A 12,784-nucleotide genomic window follows, 5' to 3' on the forward strand; every position below is an offset into this window, starting at 1 on the left:
AATAAGGAATGTGAGTGTCACATCACAAAATATGTCATATTTTTGGACAATTGAGCATGAAGACTTTATGACTTTATGTAGAACTACACTTTTCTTCTCATGATATTTATGAAAACTTTTTATCTTTCATTAAGAGGGGAAAAATTGCACAAAGCAAACTGTATTTAGGTTTATAGTCTCCATTTATGTGTTTTAAACTGAAATATATGTGCTACTATAACCACTGTTTTCTAACAAAAACACACCACGCTTTAATACACTACAGTATATTGGCTACATGCACACTAAACCAAAAGAATCATAAAACTCCTGCTAAGCAAACACTCACTACACACCAGCAATATCATTTTAAAAGAAGCAATTCAATTCTTTCACAGTTCTTAGTAAACTACTATTACTTACTGTTAAATTAGCAACAATAAGAAAGGCATATATCCCACAGGGATTATTTTTATTATTTTTCCTTTAAAAGCCTTACAACCACACATAAAAGAATTCTCTCAATATCTAACCCTCTCTCTAATCTCTTACATAAGATATCCAAGAACATATCCAAGAAAAATCAATGTGTGTAATGCGAGAAGAAAAAGCACTACCACTGCTCCATTTTTATTCACTGCAGAAACCTACTTCATTTTTGTTCAACAGAATGAGCTGTCAAAAGATAGATCTCAAACCTGATTTTTTATATATGCTTCTGAAAATACGATTTTGAAATTATTACTTGAACACAATTTCACAAAATTTGACCTGCTCATGCAGAATGCTTCTGTATTTGAAAGGGATTTTCTTCCAAGATTTTAAATTTCTGGAAAATACGATGAAGAGGCATGATACAAATGTTCCATCTTCCACTAATCGAGTTTAATAAACAAAGTCATGTGGATTCATTCCATAAATGAAATATAAACACTACATAAGAAAAGCAACTCCAATATACTTTTTTGCTCACTTTCTACTATTTCTGTAAGACCTAGGGCCAAGTAAAACGTAAACCAATAATTAACTACTTAAAAACACTTACTTTATAGGGGAGAAAAAGATACTGATGTAATGAAACTCAGCACAGGAACAACCATAACATAGTAATATATATTTGCTATTAAAAGAACTATAAGCTATCGCAATTAAGTGAATGCTTTTCTGCTAATAGCTAAACTGTAGCACATCAGAAATGTTTCATGAACTCTGACAAAGCTTATAGTCCACATCACTGTATCTTCCTAGCAAGAGACCTCTGGATTTGCTAGTAATTCCACTGACTCCTAACCTCAACTGCTGCTGCACATTTTCTTCGACAAAATGGTTGTCCTTTCTTTCCTGCTGATCTCTCCTTCTTGAATGAAAAACATTCCCTGTGTAGTTTCAAAGACCGAATTTCTAAACTTCTCTGCATTTTTTTCATTTGAATATGCTGAAATTTTACTGCTACGGGCTTCCAGAAATATTAAAACATATTAAAGCAAAACATTACTCTGCACATGCAAGTAGAGACTGTAAATGGTCAACTTCAAACGTAAATGGTCAGCTTCAAAAACAACTAGAAAAAATAATGATCACGGAAAAAAATGCTATGCTTTTAACAGGAATTGGATAGTTTTAATAATTCCAACATAAAATTGGGGTCTCAATGCCCTGACCCAGTCTACACAGATTCATGTTTTCATTTCTAACTCAGTAACTCATTTCTAACACTGAGACAGAAGTACACAATATTAAGCAACTAACTGTTAAATTAATTGTTTCATTTTTGTACCAAAAAAAAGACATTTATACATGATAACAAGAGTTAACACATTCAACAAAACATCTCTGGCCTCGTTTGAAATTTCCTGTATACCTTAACAGCCAACAACTTCAACCTTTTCACCAAAAATTTAACATCAATGCCCCCAAACTCATCTGTATACATTTATTATAAATTATAAATATACATTTATGATGATTAAATGTATACACATATATACAGACACACATACCTACATATATATCTATATATTTTCAGAAGTCAATGAGATAAACTAGTGCTTCATAAATTCCTATTTTCCTCCCAAATTTAAGCAATTTCTCTGTCCAACATAAATTAAGCATCCACAAAGGGTCCCTGTGTAAGACTAGATTACTTTTCAAGTATTTGTCATTATACAGTTGTTTGCACTTCCATCACACTCTCTGCGAATTCCAATATACTGTGTCATCTCTTTTTAGGTAGAGCTCACAACTTGCAAGAAATTACTGGAGATACTAGTGAAAAACAGCAGTACGTCCTTTTCAAAAAGGGTAATACATAACACTCCACTGAATGAAACGTTTCTAAATCTGTAATATAAGAAACCAGAACTCCAGACAGAAAAGTCTCAGTAGTGGTGAAGAACAAGTTAGTTGTATCAGTCCTGAAGGCTGATTTACCCTAAATATACATGTATTCTTCTGTCCATCCTGGCTTTTCTATACTCTCATTTTTTAGCAACATAAATGCCTCTGCCAACTTCCGCACAATTTCTGCAGTCTTTAATCTATTAAAAAAGTTTTGTTTGCACACACTTAATTTTCAGTTATTGATGGAATATTTGTCATTTACAGCCTGAATTCTTATAGAAAAAAAAACACCACTAAGGGCTCCAAATTACAGGTGGATGAAAAGGCAATATAGGAACTCTCTTAATATTATCAATGGCCATTTGGAAGGTCCCTGATAGGCTAAAGCTCTATTTTTCTGTTGGAACTGGAAACAATTTTATTCTTCAGCTTTGCTGTGTAAGTTATCACAGTATTATTTTTTTTATGAAACTGTCATTTCATTTAGAACATTCTGCAGTTTTTGCTAGTATTTCTCACATGGCTGCATTATCAGCTATTTCTGAAATTTTAAATCAATTCTGAAACATTACAGCTTGTCCATTCAGGTGTAGGGATAGTCTGTAACAGATCTTGAAAGATTTCTTTAAAAAAAAAAAAAAGTATAGCAGAAAAAATGAATTGGGCATTGCAGTAGGAAAATAAAACTAATAACTGTTTTCTCCATTAAGTATTTTCTTTCTTTTTTTTCTTCCACTTCTTTTGTTCACCACCTTTTAGTGCATCACTTCTTTTTTAATTATATCCAGCGAAAGTAAACAAAGTATTACTAAGAGACAACAGAGACTATTTGGGAACTCAGTTTGAAATTTCTATATCTAAATGCTGAGACTCCTTAAATGCACTCACTAGAAAACACCAGTTCATGTAAATTAGTATGACCTTTATTTCACTCTTTAATAAAGTGTTATTTTATAGGGAGAAAAAAATTACAGCTCCACCACAAAACTTGACATTAAATAATGGAAACAGATATTTCAATTTCACATTGCCTACTGAAACACTTCCAAGGCAAAATAACAATCTTCTTTTATTACTCAGCTTACTGTGAGTTTTACTTCAATATCACAGCAGCCTCTAGAGACCTCAGGATGTATAAAGTGTAAACTTTTTTCATTCTAATGGATCTGTCTGTTAAAACTTCCGAAGTATGAAGTGATTTAGACATAACCAGAAGTCTGGATCTGAAGACTGCATTCTTTTATTGCTTCTCAAGAAAGAAGAGGACATTCAAGTAAGAGCCCACATTTTTTGTGCTAGATCTTAAATATTGTTTGGCTTCTCTCTGTCTAAAATATCACCTCTTTATCACTCCCTACGGTTATTAAACAGGAAAGCTATGAAAAATTGGCTGTTTAATATATCGTAGCAAAATGTTGGGGGTTTGTTTGATTGGCAAATAAGAGTGAATAAAAAACCAACTTAGCTCACTGCTCTTAACTGAGCACCACACAGAATGTACTGTTCAGAAACTGAGGAAGAAGAACTGGAGTTTGGAGTTTTTCCCTTGAACTACAAGAACGCCCAATAAAGTTGCAAGTGTCTTTATCAAATTATTAAGTGGTATTTTATCTAATCTGATTTCAAAATTACTAACCCTCAAGGTACTTAAGCCTGAAGCTATCAGCTTTTTGACAGCCAAGACAGAAACACAATCTATCACAAGTGTAATTTATTTGACCTTTCTTCAAAGGAGAGGAAAAGCTCTCAAGCACTCCTTGTTTTACTGTTGACTGTGGCGAAACTTGCAGAAGCCAGTTTGTGGTTCTGCCAAATATTGATTACAGATACTTCAATTTCAATAACTTACCCTCTACAGTTAAAGTACCCATTTTGGATTCTAAGAAATCAAACAGCGTGCTTGGTGCAGACGGTCTGGTATTTCCTAGCTCTTCTTCATCTTCAGGTCTTATTCGGCCTCGGCCCTTTCCTTTACCTGTAAACATTAAACAGACCTTTTTTTAGGGGTGAGGGAAGAGAGGAAAAAACCCAAACATTTATTTTTTTATTATAGGGCTTAAATGACAGCAATTTTGTACTCTGTTAAAAAAACAAATCAATTGCAAGAGAGATATTTTCCATGTAAGGTGATTTCAAATCCAGAAATACTGTAAAGGATAATACACAGAGAGGCCTTCTCTAAATATTCTCTCTCAGGTTTACAACGCATTCTAACTTATTAAAAAAAAATGTAGATATACTTTATATAAGTTAGATACATTACTAATACATGGTAAATAAATTCCTTTGCTCCTAAACACTTCACTTTAAGGCACATCTTTCCAAGTTGTACCTCTAGGTGGTGGTCCCTGAAGGGGCTTTTGTTTACTGCTGTTCAGAAGAAAATTTAATGCTGCCTCTAGGTTGTTACTGTTATCCATAAGTGCCTGTCTTGCTGCTTCTTTACTGAAGCCCATCTCTGTTATGTGTTTTAAAGCCTTTTCATCAACCTGAAATGAAAGATACAAACAAATAATCATAAGCTACCACAGACTCTATAAAATCACCAGATATTACTTTAACCCTCCATTAATAATTATTTTTTTCCATACTGTATTGATGATAAACATTTTAGATTAACATATGGCATTCATAGACAAGTTCTCTTTTAGTTCTAAACAACTAGACAGTAGAGACTTTTTCCAATTATTTTCATGTAACTCGTTGATTATTTTGTTCTAATATTAAGCAGTTTCAAGCAGAAATTCCCCTTTTCCACCTCTTCCTTTATTGTACAGTGGAACAATCTGACAGACTGTAACACACTCACTTCCTCTTCAATAAAAAATAAAAGGAATCTCTCTGAGCAGTATTAATGTAGTCTTCATTTCTCTTTGAACCCTTTCAAATTTATAAACAACACCAAAAGTGATTACGCATTTCTTAAAACAAGGAGAAAATGTAATCTGAAAAGGTTTCAATAGGAATAAAAAATACAAACAACCTCCCTCTTCTGAAATGTATATAGTATGATCAGAAAAAGGCCAAGCAAGAATCACAGACTGTGCTTAAAGGCCTCAGCTGGGACTGCCTCGTCTAGTGCGGATATGCATTAAACGTGAAATGGGGCCAGGCTTTCTGCCTTTCCTCATCTCACACCCAACCAAAATGATGCCAATGATCTATCTACTACAACAGCTCTACTACAACTTCTCCTGAAGTCTCTATCCATTCACTTTGTGTTCAGCTACACTATATGCTCTGGGACAAGAGCTATATGCAGATCTCCTATTTGGGGCAGTGGCATAAAATTGGTGTCCACTGCTATTGTTTCAGTTCAGAGACTTAAGCAAGCCAGGCGATAACAACTCTAAGAACTTCAAAAACTATGCTTTGAAACCCAAAAATCACTGTAATGAGCAAGACATAGTTATATTAACTGCTTTCATGTTCTTAATTTCACTTCTTAATTTCAAAATTTAACAGTATTCTTCAATTTAATGTCCACAGATTAAATACATTTAACACGTACTCAAAATCCAGTGGCACTGAAACATGACGTGAATGCCTGTATGAGATCATCAATGCACTTGAGTTCAATTTTCAGTTGCCTAAATAAAACCTTACTAAGGCAGTATAATGGTTCTTCATCTGAGCCATTTGCTGAGATTTCTATGCACGGCAACAAGGATCCAACAGAAAAAATTGCTGCTTTCTACTTCCTCAGCAAGCCTGCTTCACACTTCTCCCTCTTGAAAACATGTAGCTGCTTTGAATCAGGAGAGAAATTCCAGCTTATTCTAAATCATTGCCTCTCACTGGTGGGAATCCAGTGCATGACATCAAAGACTAGCAAGAAGTGTGGGCTCATATGTACGCTACTTTTACTCTAAGCAATGGATAAAAAAGAAATCTTTGTCACAACCTGAGACCCAAAGAAAAAGCAATTTCTCAGATACGATGACTGAAAAATGAGGAAATATCCAGACTATCTTTGGACATCAAAAACTTTCCCTTTAACTCATTTACATAGCAGAGATATTGCTGGTTCTCTTACAAAGAACTGGAATAGAAAAGATAAATCCTACAAGTCTGCACAATCTATTGTCTGTCTACAAAGAAATAGGAGAAACCACTATTTGTGTCTTTTTCTGTGACACAGTGTTTCAACTTTCTCCCAAGGTAACACACTGGATGGATGGAATAAATACATTTACTCTTTCTATATTTACAAGGAAATTAACTACATACATAAACATCCAAATCAACTCCATATCACAGTCCTAAAAACAACCAAAAAAGACCCCTTGTCTGCTGCTTTTAGTCCTAAAATCATCATTTACAACTGAAGAAGGCTTTCTATCTAGACTTAGTGGGTTTATATTCTTTTAAACAGCAAAGTACATTAAATGACATTAAGCTTCAAAAAACTGAAAGTACTGCCATTTTACAGTACAATGTAAACCAAATCCCCTGCAGTTCATAGGAAAAACGGAAAATAAGTATTGCCCAATTTAAATGGAAGAGGGCCACTGGTGGTTTTTTTCATTTGCTATAAAGTCTATTAGGTAGATACAGCTGTCAGTAATGACAAAATATGTATTAAATAGAAGGATGACTAAAAGACCCTTTAACATCCACGTTTGTACAATTCCACATATATGTCTTAATGGATCTGTATATTTCTCAGCATAGGGTTGAAGATAGCACTGCTGGAAGCTATCCAAGTTGCAAGGAGATAGCACCTATCTGACATAATCAAAATTAAGCACTTACTGTTCTTAGGTGTCTTCTGACTGTTAAATCCTTGGTACAAGTAAAGCAAGGTGGAAGACATTTCAGCTATTTATTGTTGAATCTACAGTCATTTACAGTCAATATTTTAATACTGGTTCACTGAATTATTAAGTAGTGAAATCAATTTCAGTCAGCCTGCTTTCATGATTCAAATCATATTCATTAATTGGTATTGTGTACTTGGGATTAACTCTCCCACTTACATAAAATTCATAGATTGCTAAAGCAAGTGAAACAAACTTCAATGACCGCTCATCTTATATCCAATTAATTCAATACAGCAATGTTAAAAAATTCTACTCAGTAAGCATGAAATTATGAAATGCTCTGAAAGCGATTGCTTGGAATTTTGAGGTACAATTCAGATTCTCCAATGGTAACTCGCTTTACACAAAACATTATTTGCAACTGCGTCAACATCACATAAAGTGTCACATCAAAAGTATTTCTATCTCAGTACTTTCAGTGTCACAAGTACAATTCAGTTTTCTCAATGTCAAATGAATGGTTTAAAATTCTTAAAATAAATATTAATTCAGAAGTTACACTGAAATTTCATTTGATGCACTGAACGCGAAGGATGAAAATCTCCTTGCCTAACATGAATTAATAACTGTTGATGTGAAAGAATATTGAGCTTATTTGAATAACAAAATTAAAACAAGATTGTAATGACCTATACCATACAAAGAACTACTTTTCTTTTGTGAGGACATTAAAAGAACATTAAAAGTTCACAAAAATCACGTTGAATCTCAACTATATCAGAAGGACACAAAAGGAAAGCTCTTATTCTTCAGGGTTTTTTGGGTTTAATTTTTGTTACTTTCGCTTTTTATTAACAGAAGTGTTTATGGTTCCATTTAAATCTTATACCTTACCAGTTCTCTGTAGACACCTTCATTTTTTCCCTCAGGTTTTGTTATCTTCTCTTTCTGGAAAAGTTCCCTGTTTCGATTCCCTCCAGCACTTACACTAAGATTACTTCTGCTGTTACCACCACCTCCTCCAAATGTCTTGGTCTTTAAATAAGCACAAAAATAACATTTTAGCTAACGGAACTCAGGAAAATAAACCTTAATATTTAGTTAGTACAAGAAGTGCAGTAAATTTGATGCAGCTGTATTTGTAACAATTATATTTTGCATCAACAAGTAAAGCTCTGATCTACACACATACACCAAAAAGATGAATTTATTAGGTAGGACTTCTTGATTATTACCTGATGTCTAATTGAGGCTGTAAAGTGTGCGTAATTGTAGTTTTTATGAGTTATCAAGCAAATAATAGAAACAAATCACAATTGCTATATCCTAAAATGGAAAGCCATGGGAGGGCAGAAAAATCTGGCAGATTAGAGCAACATTTCCTAGCTGGTGGAACAGAGAAAATCACAGGATTTTCAGAACTGAAAAAAGCAAATGAGTTTCAGCAACCTGCATTTTAATTTTCTTAATTTATATATAATTTTTTAATAGAGGTATCAACATAAAAATTATATCTACAATAAAAAATTATGATACATTTATTAGTTTTATTCAAATAAAAAAAATACTGAGCAACCTGAAAAGGTTCAATTTTTGACTCATTCTTAAAGATATACACGAACAGAATTTTAAGAAGGCAAGCAAAGTACTAGTCAGTGAGGAGACAAAAACTTAAAATAACAAGAAAAGATCAATTACACAAAGCAAAATGCTACAAAGGCATTCTAACCTCCTTGCTCTTTGCTACTTCTGCGATGGCAGCTGTTCTTTGTTTTTCAAATTCATCATTGTCAGCAACAGGTTTTGCAGTATTTGTCATTTGCAGTGTCTTTCTTCGATCAAGCTCTCTGCTATCCACTTGCATGTGAGATGCACATTTCTGACAACACAAAGTAAAGCTTTAATTAACTCTTATCTACTCTCATTTGCAAACAAACCAACCAACCAACCCAAAGCATTATTCCACTAAAGTAGTGCAACTTCAGAAAAAGAATACAACTGTGGACATCTAGCTACCTTTCCTGAAAGCAAACAACTCATCCACCAGAGATGCCAAAAAATGACTTTTATACTTTCAACATATTTTGTGATACAGCTAATATGATTCTTGTAAGTACCTTTGTCATTTAAGGGTATTTGTTGGTGCCTCCAAGATTTTGTAGTAAGAATCAAAGATCCCATAAACCAAACAAAATTTTAGGTTTGAAACTGTCAATTTATATTTAATATTTTTCTCTCAAAGTGTCAGGATTGAAACCTATATCTCCTTTTCTCCTCTCCCTTTAAACACGTTTTTGTTTTGTTTTGTTTTGTTTTTTAAATTCAAATCATCACAATATGAGGTGTCTTGATAGTCTTTATCTAAATGGAACTAGCTCTCTCTAGATATCCTAATACAGATTGTTCCATTAAACATCATCATGGCTTTAACTTTAAATTTTTAGGTATGGCATACCTAAATTACAAAGAAATATACTCTACCTGTCCAAAAGGCAAAAAAGGGGGAGGGCCACCTTCTGTTCCAATATTACTCCTACTGTGTTTTGCTAAACTCTGTAAAAGAAAGTTGTTGATTAAGAAATTGCAAACAAAAATATTATGATAGATGTCAACATTTCAGAAAATACATGAAACATCCAAGACAAATATTTTAAGCATGAAAAATAAAACATTTTACGTTTAAAATCCTAGGGCAGTTCACATAACATGTAGAAGGCAGGATGAGGGTCACAGAGAAGAAGAAAACACTCAAAATTGCAGAATCATCAAAGCAATAGATACAGCAAATGCAGAAAATTGAGTTTTATCCCAATTCTACAACAGGAGAGCAAGGCAGCACATGAACAGGTAGCAGATTTTTTTATATATATTTATAGCACCAGCCATTTGCTTTTACAGGAAGCTGTAAATACAAACAGTTAAATAGGGTTCATACAAAGTAAGCCTAGAGAAGAGGAAGGTCTTACTAACTTTATCAAGGTACACAAGTACCTGAAAGGAGAATGTGAATAAGAATTCAGGCTCTTCTCAGCAATGCCCACTAATAGGACAAGAGGCAATGGGCACAGAGTTAAACCCAGAAAGAGCTATATTATGTAAAGGTGACTGAACACTAGTACAAGTTGTCCAGAGAGGCTGTGAAGTCTTCCTCCTTGGAGACCATAAGTTGTCTTAGCATCAGCATAGTCCTCAGCAATCTGCTCTAGGTGTCCATGCTTGAGCCAAGGATTGGATCATGTGACCAATTCTCCAGAGGTCCCTGATAAACTCAAACGTTCTGTTTACGTTTAGGTTCATCAATTATACAAATACTGAAGAGACTTAGCATAATACAACAACACTGGATGCCAGGTAAGTAAAAGGGCTTGGGCTGTATGTCCACTCCCTGAAAAATTCCTTGTTTTGTCAGTCTTGGAAACAGAATACTGTGCCAGCTGGATATTTCCTATGGCATTATGAAAATTACAGTACATATGCTAAACTGATCAATTCTTTAGATACCCAAAACCATAACAGTTAGCATAATCATTACTGATACTTAGTATTATTTGTAGTATAGAAATTATATAAATAGCTAGTCAGAATTGGAGAATTCATAACTTAGACTTGAAAAACAACAAGAAAAGCATTCTCAAATAATATAAATTACTAGTAACTACTAATACCAAAACAAAACAAAAAGAAAAAAGAAAAAAAAGATAAGACTGCTTTAAAACGTCTGCTCATAGTTGATGCAAAATTCTTTTGGGCTTTATTGTTATTGTTCTTTTTGTTTTTTGAACAAGCATCCTATTTTATTATATTGGTTCATGACATCCGAGGCAGATGGATGTTGGTGATACAACAGTAGAGGATGAACCTTCTCACCAATATTCGCTACATTTTGTGACCATGTGACAGATGACGGCAAAGGGGCAGTCTGACTGAATGGAGTCTGACATGGAAGAGTGTATGAAGCAAAAGTGTATTACTGAATTCCTCTATGAGGAAAAATTTGCATTCAGTAACATTCATTCATCAATGTTTATGGAGAGCAAACAGTAAATGATAAGCACAGTGAAGTGGTGGGTGCTCTATTTCAGCGCTGGCAACAGCAACATGAAATACAAGACATGCTTTGCAAGGCCACGGAGATTTCTCACAAGCATGGCATGAAGGCTCTTCTTCATTATTGGTGAAAATGTGTAGCTAATGGTGGTAACTATGCTGAAAAATAGTGTTTTGTAGATGAGAATTTGCTCTATCAATCAGTATTATTGCTCTTTGTACTTTTCCAGTACAGTTTCCAGAGAAATAAACAGGAGGCATTACTTTCAGAGCAACCTATGTATTTCATTTCAGAACTAGGAAAAAAATGATAGATCCTTAACGCTGTTAAAATGTCTTAAAATTTTATTTCCTATATTGCATCTATTCTTTTTTTTTTATCATTTCTTAATCTTTTGGGGTTTTTTTGCTGCTGTTTGATTTTGTTTTTAAACACTGGGACAGTTGCGCATGATAACATGGATCACTTAATACTCAGAATTGGCAAAGACTTCCTCAAAAAAAAAAACACCAACTTTTCTTCAATTTATAATCTTGATGTAAAATTTATTTACTTCCATCATGTGAGAACTGCAGTATAAATGTCACTGTATTTTAAGCCATTATACTATTATTATACTCTCGGGGAATTTCTTAAAACACGTAAAATATTATTTTAGCTAAGGTTGTACTACACTCAGGCTTTTGGTTCACTCTTTTGAGGTAAGCTACTTTTATTCCAGAAGCAAACTACATTTTTTAAATCATCTGTGATCATTTACTGAATCCAAAGCAAAAAAAAAATAATAAAATTATTTTCCTTTTTTTTTTTCCTGGAGCAAAAAAAAAAAAAAAAAAAAAGAACTTAAGAACTTGATAAAATATTCAATGAATTATTCAAAAGAAAGCACTTACAAGTGCAGAAAGCATAAAATTCTAATGCTTTAGCACCAATTTAAAGTGCCCTCTTCGAATTACAAGCAAACCAATGGCTGATGACTGCAGTAAACTCTTTTGCTATTAACTAAAGCTGCACAGAACAACAGCCACTTCATGGGCACAGTAAGGCAAGAAAGAACCTTTACAGCAAGCTCCTATTCATGTGCCTGAGCACACATCTAGCATTTCAGTCAGGATTCATTTCACCCAGCTTTTTACAGCATCTAAAACATAAATGTCTACATCTGAGTTAGTGACATCAGGTTCTTTTTAGATGCGAAGATGGCAAATGGAATCTTCTAAGGGATTATGTCACTCCTCACATGCATCACACCTTAAAACCTGCCTGATCCTGCCTACAGACTGTAAAATGAGTCTAAATCCAATAGACTCATTATACACATCATCTGAGGTTAGCCTAATGAATGCTATCCTTACAGCATAAGCCACTCAAAGCCTGACTCTACAGTAAGTGTGCTAATCCCTGAAGCCACTGGTTCCAAAGCAGTACCAAAGGAGAAAAAAAACCAACAACAAAAAAACAAACAAACATGATGACCAGAAAACTGGTTGCATGAAAGATTATTGGAATTGCATTCTCATCAAAATATGTCCATGGCATATTGTCTTCTATTTCCAAATAATCAAAAGGCCTATATGCTGGCAATTCCTCACTCATTTATTCACTGTCACTTACAAAGCAACACGCTACAACTAAATCTCTAGGCAAGAACTAC

General features: G+C 33.8%; 1 protein-coding gene across 3 annotated transcripts in view; it reads right to left on the bottom strand.

Annotated features, from left to right (window-relative positions):
* Positions 1 to 12,784, bottom strand: part of TDRD3 (tudor domain containing 3) — a 98,311-nt gene that overhangs the window by 27,319 nt on the left and 58,208 nt on the right. For all 3 annotated transcript variants that reach the window (XM_031614501.2, XM_031614493.2, XM_031614511.2), the window contains 5 exons: positions 9,564 to 9,635; positions 8,812 to 8,961; positions 7,977 to 8,117; positions 4,652 to 4,808; positions 4,169 to 4,294 (listed from right to left, as the gene is read on the bottom strand). In XM_031614501.2, the coding sequence (XP_031470361.1) occupies positions 4,169 to 4,294; positions 4,652 to 4,808; positions 7,977 to 8,117; positions 8,812 to 8,961; positions 9,564 to 9,635 (646 nt within the window). The remainder of the gene's footprint in view (positions 1 to 4,168; positions 4,295 to 4,651; positions 4,809 to 7,976; positions 8,118 to 8,811; positions 8,962 to 9,563; positions 9,636 to 12,784) is intronic.

This window comes from Phasianus colchicus, chromosome 1 (genome assembly GCF_987193195.1).
Source record: "Phasianus colchicus chromosome 1, bPhaCol1.hap1.1, whole genome shotgun sequence".
NCBI classification, from domain to species: Eukaryota; Metazoa; Chordata; class Aves; order Galliformes; family Phasianidae; genus Phasianus; species Phasianus colchicus.